General features: G+C 49.5%; 1 protein-coding gene across 31 annotated transcripts in view; it reads right to left on the reverse strand.

Annotated features, from left to right (window-relative positions):
* Positions 1-1,556: 1,556 nt before the first annotated feature.
* Positions 1,557-18,947, reverse strand: part of SIK3 (SIK family kinase 3) — a 293,253-nt gene continuing 275,862 nt past the window's right edge. For 21 of the 31 annotated variants that reach the window (XM_084976167.1, XM_084976159.1, XM_084976152.1 and 18 more), the window contains 6 exons: positions 18,202-18,541; positions 16,776-17,662; positions 7,228-7,391; positions 5,886-6,018; positions 4,668-4,838; positions 1,557-3,760 (listed from right to left, as the gene is read on the reverse strand). In XM_084976167.1, coding sequence (XP_084832293.1) covers positions 4,681-4,838; positions 5,886-6,018; positions 7,228-7,391; positions 16,776-17,662; positions 18,202-18,541 — 1,682 coding nt within the window. In that variant the 3' untranslated portion in view covers positions 1,557-3,760; positions 4,668-4,680. The remainder of the gene's footprint in view (positions 3,761-4,667; positions 4,839-5,885; positions 6,019-7,227; positions 7,392-16,775; positions 17,663-18,201; positions 18,542-18,947) is intronic. The other 10 variants (XM_084976169.1, XM_084976168.1, XM_084976164.1 and 7 more) reach the window with 1 other exon arrangement.

Raw genomic sequence — 18,947 nt, forward strand, 5'->3', positions numbered from 1 at the left:
ATGACTGGCCGTTTATTTCACAACTGATGTCCCAACTTCACACCGCTCAGTCTGCACCGGGAGGACTCTGTCCCCTGCTAGGCCTGGCATATAACAGACACTCGACAAATATTTGCTCAGTGACCCACACTGGCACACCAAAGGAAGGGTCGCCAGAAAGATGGAGGGTCATCTAAAGAGCAGGCCTGGAGTCTTGAGTGCTGGGCTGTGTACCACACTCTGCTCAGAACATTTACTCTGAGAGCAGGTGGTGCAGGTCAGATGGGAGGGCTTGAGATGGGGGAGGTTTGGACTGATCAGGGGGAGAGGAGACCCTCCCCCAACAGTTATTCACCATTTGGCATTTTTGTTGCAGCTCACAGCGACAGACAGACCCCAGATTTTCGGGCCACACCTGCTGCCTGAAGAAGTTCCTGGGCCAGATATCAAACATGCGCCACGGCAGCGACCTGAGCTGCAGCAGTGACAACACCAGATCCTTAACCTGCTGAGCCACAAGGAAACTCAGACCCCAACTCGAGGGCAGGGCATCGTAACCAACCAAATGCAAGATTCTCTCCTGCCTGCCTGCTTGGAAGACTAAGGTGATGACAGAGCAGGAACAGAGGTCTGGCCTCTCGGCAGGGACAATGGCCTTCCAAATTCTTGATCTGTGCAGGTGGAGCCGGTGGAGGCTACCACAAACTCAGAAAGATCAGCAAGGCTTCTATTTTCCAGAGCTCAGATCTCAAGGGCTCCATCCAGGAGGGAGGGCCTGGAAGCCTCTGAGCTCATCTCAAAGGCAGCCGGCTGACCTCGGGAGGGCGTGGCACCTCCCCGAAAGCTGCTTAACAGATTACTTGAAGGCACCGGGTTTATCACTCTTTGGTTTTCGGAGACACGCCCTCAGGCTTCCAGGGGGTGGATGATTTCTAGAAGACCTTTCTTGAGAAGGCTCTTTTCCACTGTGAACAGTTCCCTGTCACCTTTTTAGCCCCAATGGACTCCAGAGCTTGTCTAAGTCCCTCCTCTCACTTTTCTTTCTGCCGACTCAGTCAATATTCCCATCTCTCAGTCATCTTTCTTCATAGGAACCCTTCAATCAGCTCTTAGCCACGGCTGGGACCTTGCTAGAAATTCTCCCCTGCCCTTAGAGTCCAGGTGTGGAAAAAGGGCAAAACTATGGGAAAAGTTCTCTTCTATCTTAATACTTAGTTGGTGGTCATGTCACTGGGCTGATGGAGGTCACCCCATAAAGGCCCCAGCCTGTGCCAACTCTTCGAGGTCCTCTTCCTGCTCCCTTAAAAGTGCCCTCTCAAGGAATCTGTTTTCCATCTGACTCAGCAAACTCAAATGCCTCCTTCTGAGGGGGCAGAGTCCAAACCAGGTACCTGACGACCCAGTCCCAGCATGGAGCTGAGTTCAGGCCTCTGCAGAATGCAAGTCTGAGGGCAGGTGAGATAATGGCTTGCTCAAGGCCCCACCCTAGAAAACCTTCAGCCTCCAGGAGCCCAGCTCCACTTGCCTGAGCAATTCCCAACTAGACTCCGAACCACAAGGCAAATAACGTATCAGCATAAGATCATAATCAAGTGTTTATTTTCACAATCCCCTATGTCCAACCAAGTTACTAAGTTGTAAGTGCCTACAAAAAAGGACTAAAGGTCTTACTGCAACTTGGGTCTGGAGATTTTTCTTTTTTAATCCTTTTTTAGTTCAACATAAATGAGAAAGGAAAAAATACTTTGACATTTTCAAAGAACAGAAATAGGAAAGTATATTCATGTACATTCAACATATACTGAGCATATTGGTTACTACAATACAAAGCAATGATCTTTTGTTTTTAAATGTAGTTTGCAAGATGGCACGGTTAATAGGCTCCCTGGCTTTTGCCTGGGTGGTTGCTGGAGGCAGCAGTCCGCTCGTCCATCAGTTCAGAACTACGTGCACAGAACGGGCCGAGAATGTGGTGGGGGGGCTGCCAGGGGCATCGGAGTTGCAAGGAGCCGGGGAAGTCAACAGTGGCTGTTCAGGCTTTCTCGGCTCCTCCTTCTTGTAAGTAGTTGGTGGCCCCATCAAGTGGGTGGGCAGGCGGTAAGATCAGGGACCAGGGAAAGACAGAGAGAGCCCAGAAAGGCTCTTGTACTGCAGAAACCCACTCCAGGGATGCTGGGTCCAGGAGCTGAGCTGCCGATATCAGTGAGAAGGACGAGCTGTGTGGGGGTCCTGTCAGCAACATCAGGCTGGCTGTGCTGGGCACCCGTGCTCTTGTGTGCAATCTCAGGATGAAAGGGGCCGAGAGACCTTCCCCTCCGCTTTCCCAGAGAAACAAATTAAGAGTCAGAATATTTAACATTTCTTTCTTGTTTTGAAGATCAGAAGGAGAGAACCCAGATCCTCTGTCAACCCCCAGCCTGCAGAGAAGACTTTGGTTTCTAACAGCGAAGAGAAATAAAGATAAGGACACGAATGATGGCTGTTGCATATGCACTGCTTCAGCTGGGAAAGGAGTCCACTACATCTGTCACTGGCACAAGGAGAACTGTTCACAATTACAAGAGCTAAATAAAATACTTTGAACAAAAGGTGCAAGTCACAATTCAAATAGAACAGAATCTGGTTAAACATTTCTCTTTTAAACAAAAATTCTTTTTGCTTTTATTTATTAATAATAATAACAATAATAACAATAATATCAACATTTACCAAAAACAATTCTTACATGATCAAGAATTAAAGTAGGGGCTGAGGATGCCCAGGGGAGAGGAGAAAGTTAGGAGAGAGGCAGGACCCAAGACAACCTCCTGTTCCTTTTGCCTGTGACAAAGAGGTTGTAAGGGGAACGTGTGTGTGTGTGTGTGTGTGTGTGTGTGTGTATGTGTCTGTCTGTCTGTCTGTCTGTCTGTATGGAGAAACAATCCTTGTTATAGCAGAATATAAGATAAGAATGAAAGGGACACAAACGCATAGTGTACCACTGTGGGTATTCAGTCCATGGGTAGAACGAGCAGGATGATAAAGGCCACCAACTTTCCAGGTTACAGGAGGGGAGCGGAGTTACACACCAAAGAGAAGGCTCACACTGAGATGTTTTAACCAGCAACCCATCAGCGCCAGGCCACTCTCAGCCTCCATGCTAATGTTCTGGTACGACCCTGGCTGGGCCAGGCATGTTTTCAGTGGGTCCCAGCAGTAAGGCCCTCTCCAGGGTCCAGGCTGGGGGTTCGGTTCTCTCGTTGCTCTCCAAAGCCTAGAGGCCATCGCCCCTTCCGATGTCTCCTTCTCTAGCCACTAAGATTCCAGAGGACGCTGCCCTTTAGCTTTTGCTCCCACAGAAGAGCAGTGCCGATGACTGGAGGGTGCTCTGTGGATGGGGACTGGGGAGAGAGTGGCTCTGGGCCCCCAGCCATACTCTGCTTTGCTCTTCTGTCTAAAAAAAAAAAAAAAAAAAGAAAGAAAGAAAAAGAAAGAAGGAAGGAAAAAAAGAAGACAATAACCCAAACCCAAACCAAACAAAACCACCAACTCAAATACACCAAATACACTTTCACAAAAGGTGGCGAACATGGATTTCCTGTTTATTTCCATGGTGACTTGGTCATACAAGAGAACATGGCAAAACCCCCTCAGAGCCCGAAAGGACAGCGCACTGATGAACCAAGTGTGAAGAAAGGAGCCGACACTCTGGGCGGAGGTGAACATGATGGCAGTTTGGCGCAATGCTGCCAGATACTGTTGGTTTAAAGTCAACCTCTTCATTCCCGCGCTGTACATAAACCTGCAACAGAGCAGACACAGAGAGCTGGTTTCAAAGGAGAACGACTCAAATACGCCATTGAAAACTTAAAAAACAAAACTGGCTCACCTTACCTCAGATATTTATGCCATCCCAAGGCTCTGACATGGATTTGCCAGAGGGCTTAATTTCCATCAAGTCTTTTCTGTCAATGAATTTTGAAAGACAGAACCAATACGACCTACTGTGTATGTGTAGGCATTCCTCCAGCCACTTGCAGCACAGCCTTAAAAAGTCTGGCTGGAGTTCCCATCATGGCTCAGTGGTTAACAAATCCAACTAGGAACCATGAGGTTGCAGGTTCAATCCCTGGCCTTGCTCAGTGGGTTAAGGATCCGGCATTGCCGTGAGCTGTGGTGTAGGTCACAGACATGGCCCGGATCCTACATTGCTGTGGCTCTGGTGTAGGCCAGTGGCTACAGCTGCAATTAGACCCCTAGCCTGGGAACCTCCATATGCCATGGGAGCGGCCCCAGAAAAGGCAAAAAGACAAAAAGACCCCCCCCCCCAAAAAAAAAACTGACTGGACATGTTTTCTTACTGAGTTTCAGTCTTTAGAACTGAGTTCAAGGACCAGCTCCTTTCCTGTTACCCCGGCTAGAGGTCTCATCTGTCCTCTGAAGCTGTAGCCACTCACTCTATGAAAGCTGTGACACCCACAACACCTCTTATCACCCATAATTCAACTAAGGGACTATGGCCAGCATCTCTTTGTATGTCCCCTATCCACACCTAAAACAACCAGCATGGTATTTAATGAAGGAGCAGGAAGATGCAAAGCCTTTGATGTTAAGAGTGGCATTGTCACATTCACTGGCTCAATTCACACGGACGCGATCTCCTCATGGGGTCAGGAACGGCACCAGCCCAGAGGGCTGGTGATACTCACTCTCCATCGCCTGCTACACGCCTGCCTGTTCCATGCTGAAGGAGACCTCGGGGTGCTTGTAGCTGAGCAGGATGTCTGTAATGCACGTTGATGGGTAGCAGGAGGAGTTTAAATGCTGGCTGCCGTCAGTCAGGTCTGCGTGCTCGTGAGCTCCCAGATGCTCCCCACATTCTGCAAGACCAGAAAGAGCACGTGAGACTGACTGGGAGCTGGGGGCCAGGGGCGGCAGGTGGGCGAGAGGTGGAGCGAGGAAGAGGAAGAGAAGGCTGAACGTTCTGGGGCCTGACTCCGTCCTGAATGCCCTTGGCTCACAGCAGGCCCTTGGCTCGGTTAGGGACTGTGGCTGGGGACCAAGGTTCTTCCTGTGGTCCCCCAGTGTCCATTTTCCCCTCTTCCTGTGCTGTCTCCCACTGTCAAGCAGAATCGGCTCTTTGGTACAGAAGACGGCGCTCTCACGGCTGGCAGACACACACCCCTGTGCTTGGGGCACTGGCCTAAGCACTTGAAACTCCCCGAACCAGTTCATGCTCACAGCGCCATCTAGGCTATGGGGTCTGTTGTCTTGTCTGCTTTACAGAGGAGGACCGTGGGGCTCAGAAAGGTTAAGCTCCTTGACCTGTGAAGCCTCTGAGGGGCAGTCAGGATTTATAGACCCGCCCACTTCAAGGCCGTGCTCCGTATCTATGCTGCCTCCCTTTACTGGTTCTAATGCGAGGCAGACATTGCATTGCATTGGTGCTCTCTAGTCAAGAAACAGAAAATCAGTTACTGAAAGAAGATTTATTTCATCTCTTTATGGCCGCAGCCACGGCATATGGAAGTTCCCAGGCTAGCGGTCAAATCGGGGCTGCAGCTGCTGGCCTACAGCACAGCCACAGCAATTCGGGATCCCAGCTGGATCCTTAACCCACTGAGCGAGGCCAGGGATTGAACCCACATCTTCATGGACACCATGTGGAGTTCTTAACCTGCTGAGCCACAATGGGAACTCCTGAAGGAGCATCTAAACGAAGCACCACAGACAGCAATGTGGTACCCTTGTGCTTAAGCAGGAGGCGTGCTCCTTTATGCGCTCGTGCTCGGTGGAAGAGAGGTGGGGAATGGGTCTGTGTCCAGAACCCTTTGGGGATGCTGCGGATTCCCACGGACTCTTTATACAGAAGAAGCAACTAGTCACAGGTGAAGATGAAGGGGAGCCCCAGGCATGATGCCCCTCACCCTCGTTTTCCCCATCCTGGAACTGCTGGCTCCCCATGAGCGACGACTGGCTGAGAACTGCATCTGACATCCGGGCAGAACTAAGTGCTTTCCCAGCCACGAGACTCATGCCTGGCAAGTTATCCAGCTGTACCTGCAGAAAACAATCAGGAAAAGAAGAAGGCTATCAGAAAATGTGCCACCCCCAGGTGACCCTTAGAGACAGCTGCTCCCTTCAAAGGAGCCCAGGCAAAGGGTGGCCTCAAACACTGCTCCCAAGCAGTACCACCCAGATGCCCTTCCTCTGCAGGCCATTTACTTGGGTGCTGCAGTGGTGACAGGGGCAGGAGAGGGTGGTGAGCTGAGGCTGGAGGTGGGGGGGGGGGGATGTGGCGAATCTCAGCTGGTGGTCAGGTGCCCTTGACGTCTACGTGGCCTTCCAAGACCAGATTTCTGACCCATCTCATCACCACAAGGAGCCTGTCTTAGGACACCACCGTCCAACAGCACACTCTGAGAGGGTGGGAATGGTCTGTATCTGCCCTGGCCAACACGAAGCCACTAGACACAAGTGGCTACTGAGCCCTGAAATGTGACCAGAGTAACTGAGGAATTAAGTCCACCCCCCCCCCTTCTTTTTAGGGCTGCACATGCGGCCTGTGGAAGTTCCCAGGCTAGGGGTCAAATGGGAGCTATAGCTGCCGGCCTACAGCACAGTCACAGCAACTTGTGATCCGAGCCTCATCTGCGACCTACACCACAGCTCACAGCAACACCATATTCTTAACCTACTCAGCGAGACCAGGGATCAAACCCACAACCTCATGGATACTAGTCGGATTTGTTTCCACTGAGCCACAAAGGGAATTCCCCTGAAGAATTAAGTTTTAAATTTTCTTTTCTTTTAATTACATTTAAAATTGAAAAGCCACATGTGGCTTGTGGCTGCTGGATTAGGCAGTGCTGCCAAAGAGTCCACCCTAAGGAAACAAGGCTTTGACAAGCAGATGAGCCCCCTTCATCTGAATAAATGCAGCCACCAGCAAACTAATCCAGAGCCTGAAGGTTCACTTGCTGGGCCTGAGTTCAGACCGTCTGGGGAGAAGTGCAATAACTAAGATAGAGGGGAGGGATGACAACTTCTCTTCCTTCCTCAGGCTAAACTATGCGGCTTCAATTCCACTGAGGTTCTCCTGGAGTTAAGGGCTGGTCCGTTAAGGTGATACAAAGACATGCTCCCCAGTGCCCAGAGGTGCTGGGTTGAGGAGGATGAGAACAGATACCACTCCACACTCCTAAGTTCTGTGTCCAAGGCTTGGACTGCTAGGATCCCACTTCTGAGAAGCAGGAGGAGCCAACATACGTAAGCGTCGTCGCTGTTCTGGATCGTGTGATGTCTCTGGAGGGTCCGGGGCCTGTGGTGCTCACTGACTGAGGGGTGTCCGGGGTACCCAAGTCCATTGTGATCTGGCAGCTCCATTGCTTGTCCTGGAGAACTTCTATCCATGCAGTTCCCTATGACAGACTCTGAGGAGACAGAGCAAAATCGGGTCAGCAGACCTAGAGTTTCTCCCAACATGGTCAACTCTCATCAGAAAAATGTATGTCTTGCAAGGAACAGTGAGCAATGGTGAGGACCATGCAGGTACTACCTGCTAATCCTCAGCTGGTTAGTGATGCTTGGGGGCCTGGACCAGCTTGCCAACCCTAAGTCTTAGAGCAAATCTGAGCCCCTCTCTGCTGGGATCATACCCTTAGGAGAAAAAGTCCCAGATATTGGTGGTTGGGTGGATCACACTGAACCTTTTCTTTTTTCTTCATCTCTCGGTTGATTCGACTGTGCTACCTTCTCAAACCTAGATGCACGTGAGAAACATTCTTGGAGCTTTGGGGACCTCTAACCTGGGAGGATGGCCTCTGTCCTCCCTTCTCTCTCCCTCCTTGGCTCCCCTTGGGCACCACCCAGGCCTCTCCTCCGCTTCTCCAACTGCTGCTCCCAACTCTTCCCGGGGCTCCTCCACTCTTGACATTTCTACCCTTAACCCTCCCTCTCCCCACACTTACTGCGGCAACATCATCTATTTTCATGGCTTAAACGATACTACCTCTACATGAAGAATTACTGAAATGTTCTTTTAAGCTCCAGATCTAAATTTTTACCAATTACTAGATAGCAAACCAACACCTAACACTTAACACATGCAATTCCAAGCTCATCAGCTTCCTCCACAACCAGCCCCACAAGGATTCACAGATCCTTGTTTTGATGCCTATTTTCCTGATCTTTGGCGTGTCAGCTTGTAGGGTCCCTGCTGATTCCTCAGTCCCGGTTCCGCAGCATCTTAGGTCGAAAGAATCTGTCTCTATGATTTTGGTCACTTCAGTCCCTTGTTTTCCAATCTCACTGCTCCTGCTGAAGCCCTGTTCCCTCATGGCTGGACCACTAGAATAGCCTCCTAACCACCCTCTACTCCCACCACCCTACAAAGACGAACCTCTGTGTAGGGGAGCCCAAACCCCTCATTTTCACAACATGGTCCCAGCCCCTCTTCCCACTTGGGCTCACTTGACTCTTCCCTACATTCTAAGCTCTGGTCAAGTGGGACCACTCAACTCTTTCCCACTTATTCACAACTCGCTCCATTTGCTCTCACTGTTCCCTCTCCCTGGAAATGCTTGATTCTTCTACTTCCATTCCTGCCAATCTGAATCAACTCATTCTTCTAGGGCCATGTCAAGTGTCAGCATCTTAATGTCTCTGTTAGGAATAAACACTCTCTCTTTAAAAAAAAAAAAAAAATCCAATCAATGCTGTGGCTGTGGCGTAGGCCAGCAGCTGTAGCTCCAATTCGACCCATAGCCTGGGAACCTCCATATGTCGCGGGTGCGGCTCTAAAAAGCCAAAAAAAAAAAAAAAAATCCCCTGAATTTTATTATATTTATAGTTGTACAACCATCATCACACCCTAATAAACACTTTTTTAAATTTATTTTTATGGTTTTTATTTTGGCCACGCTTATGGGATATGGAAGTTCCTAGGCCAGGGATTGAACCCATGACACAGCAGTGACCACACTGGGTCCTTAACTGCTGGGCCACCAGGGAATTCCTAAATACTCTCTTAGTATGGGTTAATAACCTGTTAAGAGTCATGCAACACTGTGCACTGGAATTTGGAGAGAAAGGGGAACTCATGAAGATCTAAATATTCTTCTTCTTTTTTCCTTGGCTGCACCTGCAGCATACAGAATGTCCTGAGCCAAGGACTGAACCAGTGCCACAGCAGTGACCCGAGCCACAGCAGTGACAATCCCGGATCTTTAACTCACTGAGCCAGGGAATTCCTGAATATTTCTTCTGGACCAAGGATGTTCAGGAAGAACACAGGGCCACACTTAATAAGGTCCTCAGCTGGCATTTCTGACTCCAGTCCTTAAGAGTCTAGTATTTGAACATATGTTTTCTTTGGTTGTTTTTTCTGGGTTAAAGCTCCTTGACAATGATTGGGCTTATCTCCTGATGAACTGTACTTTGGCAAGACCAGGTTTTAAACAAATTTTAATAGGAAACACAGTCCTGATGCCAACTGTACCATCCAATGTCTATTTGAATAATGAAAGTAAAAGGCACTGCTTGCGTGTTGGGTAAAGGGTTTTGGGTCTCTTCATCCAGATGGTTTCCTTAACAGTCAAAGTGAGGCCTGGGCTCAGGGCCGAGGCAGGATGGGAATGGAGGGGAACGAGTGACATGCATGTTGCCGGTAATGCAGAATGCTCCAGAGAAAGGTGAGAGGAGGGGGAGCTTCCAGACTACCCCAGATGAAGGCAACTGAGAAATCTTTGGAACGTTCCTTCAGCAAAGAGCTCAAAAGAATAGCCCGACTTCACCTCTCTTGCTCCTGAAAGCTAAAACCTGGCTGTAGTGGAGAATAAAAGGCAGGCTACGGCAGGACTTGCTCTGTGGGTCAGGCCCCTCATCTTACCCTCCCAGCCTGACTCCTCTCAGTGGGCACGGTTCACACACTGGCCCAGGGCCCGACAAAACCACTGGCAGGAAGCGCTGCAGTGCTGGCTCTGTGGAGGGAGGGACTGGCTCTCCAGGCTGCTTTGCCAAGAAGCAACACGAATAGCTGATTCTTACTTTTCCAAAGTATTTTCTAATGCCTGTATTTTCTTCTTTTATAGCCAACCCCATCCCCTCAATTCCTAGGGCTTCCTTTTTTCTGGATTCTAGAGCTGGATGCAAATCTCATTAGCTATACCTCCTTGCTCTCCCGAAGACAAACACAAGAGCTCTCCCGTGTAAAGACTTTTAAAGGATGGCTATCAAATCTGAGGAAATGGCAAAGCTAACAAAATGCCTAAGTCCCAGGACTTGATATTTAGTTCCTTCCCACCTGTCCCAGTGGCTTCAGCATGTTTGTCTGATATGTGTGCTAAATCCCCCAACACACATGGCCTCTCTTTTGTGAGATTTTTCTTCCTGAGAATGGGGTTTCTCCACACCCGAACACCAAACACCCACCCTCCTTTTGACCCCGGCTTTGGGAAGGTCCTGTGGATCCTGTCCTCCTTGTCTGCTCTCTTCTAAGCCTTCTGGTCTGGTTCCGACACACCTGAAAGTGAGACCAAGACCAAGCAAGCCACTGCTTGACAAATCCCATGACAGGCTTTCTAGACCCCCGGGGTTAGAGCTCGGAGGCAGTAGTTCTGGGGTCAGGAAGACCTGGGCTTGGATTCTGCTTCACCAGGATTCCTGAGAAGGGGATCTTGGGCAAGTTACCCGACTTCACTGGATCCCAGTCTCTTCAGCTGCAAAGTAGGACTTACTCTGCAGGTATGTAAAGTGCTTACCTGGTGCGCTGGTATTACACTCAATTCAGAGATGTGATTTCAAAGTGGACAGGGGCACAATAAACCAGTTGACAAAAACAAGGAAGTGATTTTATCACCAAATCCTACTTCCAGAATTATGGGGACAATTTACCCATATGTTAAGGGAACAAATGTGTCACTGAAACTTAATTTCCAGAAAAGAAGCCTCTGGTTTAGGAGAAACAAATCTAAGTTAAAAACTAGATGAAAAATATGGAGTTCCCATTGTGGTAAGCGGAAACAAATCCAACTAATAACCATGAGGTTGCAGGTTCGATCCCTGGCCTTGCTCAGTGGGTTAAGGATCTAGTGTTGCCGTGAGCTGTGTGTAGGTTGCAGAGACAGCTCGGATCTGCTTTGCGGTGGCGGAGGCCAGCAGCTGTAGCTCTGATTCAACCCCTAGCCTGGGAATCTCGATATGCTGTGGGTGTAGCTCTAAAAAAGCAAACAAAACAAAACAAACAAAAAACTAGACAAAAAAGAAGCAATATTAATAGGAATTGGGCAACAAACCAGGGCTCTGTCTGTTCAAGTGTCAATCCGGAAGGGCTAGCATCTGTTGCTCTGGCAGATGTGCTTAGAAGGGCTAGGACGGGAGACAAAGAGGCATAAAGGAAGGAGTATAAGACTAGGAGTTCAGCAAACTTGAGTCACGATCCAGCTCCATCACAGAGAGTGTATGAACTTGAGGAAGTCACTTAATCTCACCTAAACCTTGGTTTCCCCATCTGGAAAATGAGGGCTGTTTGGGGGCTCAGGAGATAACACATGTGAAAGAGTCTTTAACAAACTGTAAAGGACCACGTAAGTATTATTTTTAGTGAGAATGTTGAGTCCTGAGTTTAGAAGTCCCTGTGGCACTCAGTAAATGAGATCCAATGACCAATTTGGGGGTAGGAGGGTGACCAAGGGACATGAAATTTAGGCTCAAATCTTTGGATTTCTTTAGGCCAATTCAGCAGCTGGAGGAACTGTTAAGCTCACCAAAGGATATATAAATAATGAGGAAAGCAGACTTCTAAGAGCAGAACTGGGGTATTTACCCAAGTAAAGCTGAGCGAGTACAGCAGGGAGGATGATGGTCTGATCACACACGGGGAAAAAAAAATAAACAAACGGACACAAGGCACACCATCCACCTGCCCAGGGAACCTCAGGGCAGCTTGCACAACTCTGTTGAATCTGTCAATGTTGACTCGTCCTTACTCATTTACTGGGTTTTAAGAGAAAATGGGAGAAATGACAAGTGTGCAAATCCCTCTTAAAGGTTCTAAGGGGTGAACCCTCCCAGTCGGTCATCATCAATACTGCTGAAGTAGAGTCGATTCAGAGAAGAGGATGTGGTTTTCTTCGTGAGTTCAAGTTGGCAATCTCACTGTGTAAACTGGCTATGCTATAATATTTATTTGCAAAGTAAAAAAAAAAAAAAAAAAAAAAGTGAAGTATACGTAATACTACAGAGGGAAGATAAACCTTATTTCCACTTCTGGTGTGGCGGATGGGGAGATAACAGGCAGCATGGGACATGTCTAGCCTTGACACTTCCATACATTTAAACAGACCTTTGGTGGGCTGCCTGCCAGTGCTGCCTGGCCCCGCACTGATTGGTGGCAAATGGCCATAAAGAAAGTAAGTAACTGTGGCCACTGACAGCATCGCATTTAATTTTCCTTGACTAACACCAGCAATCCCTGCTTATCTACCCTTAAGAAATTTGAGAAAGATGCCAGTAGCTCTGTTCATTACAATTATATCTTTCTTACAGCACTCATTGCACAGCGATTCCTGTTAAAGCAGTTTATGAGCTCGTTCCCCCCTCCAGCGCCCCCTCCAGAAGAAGCTCCCTGAAGGCAGGTTCTCATCTTTTCATCCCCGCATTTCTACAGCACAGCCTTGTGTGACCTAGTCATTCAAAACATTTCGTTGAATTTGCTCTATCATAGAGGTAACGGATGAAGTGTCTGGGGACTGATGTGTCACTACACAGAGATGGAGGTCTCATCAGAGGAAACAGCGGGCTTCCTGGGTCCAAAGAGATACACAAGGATGAGCCACCGTATGCACCTGCAGGGTGATTGGGAGAGCATTACAGCTCTTTCTGGGCAAATGGAACTGGCAAATGATCTGATGATTCTTTGGTTGAGTGTGAGCTCTCAAGTTTTTAAAAGATGGAATGATGTCAGGTTAAGGCAGGAAGAGACTGTGGAGCCTTGTTTCTACTGTAAAAGGGATGATAAAATATAGGCCCAGGGTGGTTGTGAAAAATACATGAATAACTGACTGGAGGGCACCATGCCTGGAGCAGACGGCCGACCATCCCTCACTACCCCGTGAAAAGAGGGAGGAGAGGTCCTGGGCCAGGCCTGGGGTCACAGAGTAAGCTCATGATTAAGACAAGGACAAGGGAGGCGCCTTGGGAAAAGAAGTTGTTTTAAACACACAGATTGGAGTTCCTGTCGTGGCGCAGTGGTTAACGAATCTGACTAGTAACCATGAGGTTGCAGGTTCGATCCCTGGCCTTGCTCGGTGGGTTAAGGATCCGGTGTTGCCGTGAGCTGTGGCGTAGGTCGCAGATGCAGCTCGGATCCCACATTGCTGTGGCTGTGGTGTAGGCCGAGGGCTGCAACTCCGATTAGACCCCTAGCCTGGGAACCTCCATCTGCTGCGGGAGCGGCCCTAGAAAAGGCAAAAAGACAATAAATAAATAAGTAAATAAATAAAAATATAAATAAATACACAGATGTACATCCCCTGAGAGATTCTAATTCTCAAGTGGCTTGTGGCTGTCCTATGCCAATTTTTCTCTATTGCATTATTTCACTACACGGGGTTCTAGGCTCACATGGTAATTAACTTGGGGCTTTATTTGTTAAAGATAATTGTACATGTGGTACCAAAAGTCTCAAAATAGAAGTAGAGAGAACTTAGAAAGAGGCAAAGTAAATAGCATTCGGAAAAAAAAAAAAAAAGACATATGCTGTAGCTAAGTTAAAAATAAGTTTAGAGTAAACTGGGCAGAGAGAGGAAGAGTCATCTGGAGCGCACGCTGACAAGCAGGAGGGAACGAAGATTACAGCTTCTAGAAAAGCTCGTATCAAAGGTCAGGAAAAGAAGATTTAAGGAAAAAAAGGACTTTGGGGGGGGGAAACACCAGCAGAACTGACAGTGAAGCAACAAGGACAGAGTATTTCTGAGCTGAAACCTTTAGGGGTACATTGATGGCTTGATTCTTCCAGAAAGCAGAAGAGAGGTTTGTAGGGAACAACGGTGTCGGTGGTGGTGGCGGATAGCGGAGGGCAGGCAGAAGGAAGGAGAGAAGTGGTCATAGTCCAGCTTGAGGAAGAGGTGGGAGGGATTTGTCAAAAGAAGCACGCCCTAGGTTTCGGTCTGAAGTGAACGGAACTGATTTGACGCTGCCAGGAGGACCAAGCCATGTAGCACTACTCTCGTGGCCCAGTGCTGCTGGAACCAGATTACACTCTGGATTACGAGACCTCTGCCTTAGCTTTCTACTAATTCCTTCATGCCAACTATACTTCAAACCAACCAAGGCAGCTTGCTCCTCTCCTAAAAACATCCCTGAGGTCTTTCACCTCATGCTGTCTCCCTTAAATCCAAATGGTAGAATACTCTTCATCCACCAAGACCCAACTCAAATGTCACTGCGGGAAATGCACCCCCTGCTCTGACTGAGAACCAGTCTCTCCTTTCCTGGTGCTTGCACAGAGTACCTGTACCAACCACACTCTGCCTGTCTCTAGGCACTAAAGCCTGCCGAAGGGGGGTTCCTTTGACAATTGCAGGACACAGGTAAGGTCAAGCCCTCTTGTTCTTTCTATACATTGGAGTCACAAGGGAGGGAAAAGTGAAGGGAATTTAGAATCGTTTTGAAAAAAAAATATTTCAAAAGGTATTTTAATACCTGGCAATCTAGGCGGGGCGGGGTGGGGGGAGTGTGCACTGTTTGCGGTTCGCTCTTTCCTGGAGCCGTGCACCCAGCACACAGCAAGCATCTGTGAGTGAAGTAAGGGACTCTCGGGTTCAGGGCCACTTTCCAGCTGTGGAGCTTCGGGGCGAATTACTTAATCTGTACCTTAGTTATCTCATCAGTAAAATGGGGAGAGTAAGAGTCGGGAAGATGAAATGAATTTATATGAACAACATCTGGTGTGTGGCACATGGGAAGCACCATGGAAATGCCAGCTCCTCTCCTTTTCTGGTGAAAGCTGTCACTCACAGGAAGCTTTTCCACAGCATCCCTGATCCCATCAACCTGCCTCTGCTAATACTCGGTCAGTCACAGGATGCTTCCAGGCTGTTGAGCACCTGGTTCTGGAAAGTTCTTATAAAGATCTTCCCCAGGAGTTGAAATTTGCTGCAACTTCCTTTCTGATCTTGGTTCTACCCCATAAAACATACCCCAAAAAATCTAATCCTTTTCCGTGTGATAGGTTCAATGGTTCTCCTGACATTTCTCCCTCAAGCTTAAACATCCCCAGGTCTGTCGGCCAATCCACACACGACCTGTTTCTGAGACACCCCCACCATCCTCCACCTACCTAAAATTACAGCAGCCACAGGTGGACACCATACATCTGACTGGTGCAGACCTCAACCTGGACGGCATGCACCTGCTCAAAAGCCCAGGATCAAACTGGCATTTTATGGAACTGCAGCCCTTTCGGTGCTTAATGAGCACAACCAGAAGGCACCACGTTCTCTCCACATGAACTGAGGTAGAGCAAGGTCTCCTGTCCTGCTCTGTGCTGGGGACCCAACTCCCCCAGCAGAGGCAGGAAGCTCCAAGAAGAGAAGGTGGAAGAAGTCCCTGGTTTCAGGATTGTGTGTTTTAGGGAGAAACTCATTTTCACCCTCTATGATGGTGGGGTGGATGTCAGTCCAGATTCTGTGTAGGGTGAATGCTGTCACACTAAGGAACAGCGCTGTCTGAGTACAGTTTACTGACCGTGACCCGCACCTCCGTCTGAATGAAAATGAATGTGCTCGTTAATTATACAGTGACACTAAGTGAAACGGCATGGGGCCCCTTATGATGCTGTAATATTCTGTACTGAGCTTATTAACCACGTGATCAGATTAATACTACCTCGCTGTATTTATACCATATTCAGGTTATCAAGTGTGACCCTCTCCCTCTGCATCACACACACAAACACTACGTATAAATACATATGTATTTTTTAATCTTCACAAGTACTCTGCAAAGGACCACTATTTCTCCTTTTTCAGGGATGAGAAAAAGGACCCTGAGGTTTAAGTGACAAGGTTACCACATTCGTGATAGAGGCAGGTCTAGGATTGAGGTGCTCTGACTCTTAGTCCAACACTATTTACACTAAACCCTATTCCCTTAGCACCTGCTGACATTTTTCTACTGCCGAAATTAAAGTATATATTTTGATGACAGTGGAGAAATTCTGGATTCCCAGGAACCACGGTATGAATATGAGAAACAGGTAATACATCTTACTGACTGTATCATCTAGGTGTTCATTTTCTATCACCTCTCCCTTAATTTGTGTGTTGTGTGTGTGTGTGTGTGTGTGTGTGTGTGTTTGTTTTTGTCTTTTCTAGGGCTGCTTCCTGTGGCATATGGAGGTTCCCAGGGTAGGGGTCTAATCGGAGCCTAAACCTAATCTAATCTAAACCTACGCCACAGTCACAGCAACACAGGATCCGAGCCCATCTGCAACCTACACTACAGCTCATGGCAACGCCGGATCCTTAACCCGCTGAGCGAGGCCAGGAATCAAACCCGCAACTTCATGGTCCCTAGTCAGATTCGTTAACCACTGAGTCACGATGGGAACTCCCATCTCTCCTTTAATTTTGAAAGCAGACCCCATCACCCACCAAATAACCCTCTTCCTATGTGACTCTTCCCCGAAAGGTCCTGAAGGCCTTCTCAGGACTTGTTTTGCTCTTGGGAACACAGAGTACCAGCTGAAAAAGGGTAATACTGCTCAGTTAATGGAATGAGGGCAGACTAGCCCAGGACTTTTCAGGGGCTCTTACCTCGGCTGGACACCTTATTTCTAGGGAACGCAGCAGCTGCCTGTCGGTATGGATGCAGCCCCAGCTCCTGTGCGTGGCTCACAGTTCCTAGTAAAGACTCGGGGTCCCCAGGCCCGCCAGTACTCAAGAGCAAGGGGCTGTCGTGGCAGCCCTTGGCCAGCGTGCTCGCACTCTTCCTGTCGGGAAAGCCGTCCTTGGCCCCGTCACAGGAGCACTCCTCCTCCATGCTCTCTGAGTGTACCAGCGCCGGCTGCTGAGCGTATGCGTGGGTCGGGCTGGCTGAGGAAGCCTGTGAGATACATTCTTGCGCCCTGATTTGCAGAAGATGCTGGGGGCTGGTGTGGTGGTGGTGGTGGTAAGAGTCAGCATTTTGATATGGTAAAGCCTGGCGCTCTGTCATGCTCTGTCCCCCGAGACCCGGAGCCAGACTCCCGGCGTCCCCCTGGTTCATGTGCCTCAACAGTTCTTGGTACTCTTGCTGCTGCTGCTGCTGCTGCTGCCGCTGCTGCTGCTGCCTTTTAATGAGCTGTGCAAACTCGGCCGGGGGCAGCCGAATGTCCGAGTGGCCGGTGAGCGAGTGCCGGGGAGAGAGCAGTCCTTGGAGGATGTGGGGGACCTGCTGGTGTCTCGTGTAGTCTGGCGGCGTGGGGGACAGCAGGGCCTGCTGCAGCGCTGACGTGGTGTAGTGCGGTGACTGCGGATGCGCACTGGGAGGGAAGGTGGGGAACTGGTCAAGCGGAGGGACTTTCAGGGCTTGGGTTGGAGGGAACCCCACTCCTGTCGGAGGGCTGTAGCTGCTGGGGGAACCCCGGGACTGGTCCGAAAACAGATGGGGGTGTAAATGCGCCTGGTCGTAGTTAGCAGGGGAGAACCGATTCACGTTCAAGCTGCAGACACAAAAGGGAGTGAGTACCAGACATCCATGCGACAAGTGTGCCAGACTCCCCTAGGAATGGCCACTGCTCTTCCTCAGCAGGGAGCCCCGCTGGTACAGAGAGCTGGGTGGCATGGAAGGCAGGGATTAGGGGTCATCCCCACTCCTCCCCTCTGGCTTGAAAGTAGCAACGTGAACTATTAGGATGTGCCAGTCTCTTAGAAACCAAGTGACAGAGAAACAATTCTAAAAGAACAGATGAGGGGAACTGGCATTTTTACCAACTCCTCTAATTGGCTGTTTTCTTCTCTGCAGACAAACAACAGTAAGACAGCTTTGCCATTTCCCTCCTCTGTCTCATTAGCATTTGATCCTGGGTCAATAAATGGGTTTCAAGTCCATCCCAAACCCAGGACCCCTGATTCTGGGAGGGCTGAAACAAGCATAGCCCAGTCAGGCTCCTTCTCCCTCTTCCTCCTCTCTTGCCCTGCTAGGGGGTACGTCCCACCTGGTCACCTGGACAGACGGCTGGGTGACTCTGGGCAGCCTTACCTGTGGGCCTCTGCACTGTCGGCACTCAGCTGCTTGGACAAGGGCCGGTGTCCATAGCTGAAGGCGGCTATCAGGTTGGTCCGGTGCTGCATCTGAACCTGACTGGCACTGGGGCTGACAGAGACGCCTCGGCCAGCAGAGCCCGCAGCTGTCCCGGGCATGCTGCTGAGCATGTCAACAGGCTCCTGCACTTGGATGGTCACCTGCTGCGACTGGGGAGGCTGCTGGATCCCCAAGCACGTTAGTGCCACGTTGGGAGGAGGCGAACAGTTCTCGGGCTGCTGCTGGAAGACTGCACTGCGGGAGGGGAAGCCTTGAAACTGGGAAGGAGAGGCAGCACCTGGAGAGAAAGGGACCTCAGGATGACCAAACGCCCAGGTTACCTACCGGCTGGAAGTCCTAGGGGCCAGCGAGGACCCTCAGCCTGGATACCACCTAGAGCAGTGCTTCTCCAACCCTTGGGCAAAGAAGGTTCCTCTGGAGGACTCGTGAAATCAGATTCCTGGGCCCTACCCATGGAACACTGACTCGGGAGGTCAGGGTGGGGCCCAAGAATGTGTAGTTCCAATAATCTGCCTGAGAGCTGGTCTGTGGATTCCTCTTTGTGTGACTCTGATCTGGGGCAGCGCTTCGCAAACTCTAAAGCACACACGAATGGCCTAGGGATCTTGCTGAGACACAGATTCTGACTCAGCAGGTCTGGGTGGGACCCGACATGCCTGCTGATGCTGTTGGTCTGGGACCCC

The sequence above is a fragment of the Sus scrofa genome, chromosome 9 (assembly GCF_054392235.1).
Source record: "Sus scrofa isolate SSC_HxYL_T2T_F1_AM1 chromosome 9, Sscrofa_HxYL_maternal_Yorkshire_Landrace_v2.0, whole genome shotgun sequence".
In the NCBI taxonomy this organism is placed as follows: domain Eukaryota; kingdom Metazoa; phylum Chordata; class Mammalia; order Artiodactyla; family Suidae; genus Sus; species Sus scrofa.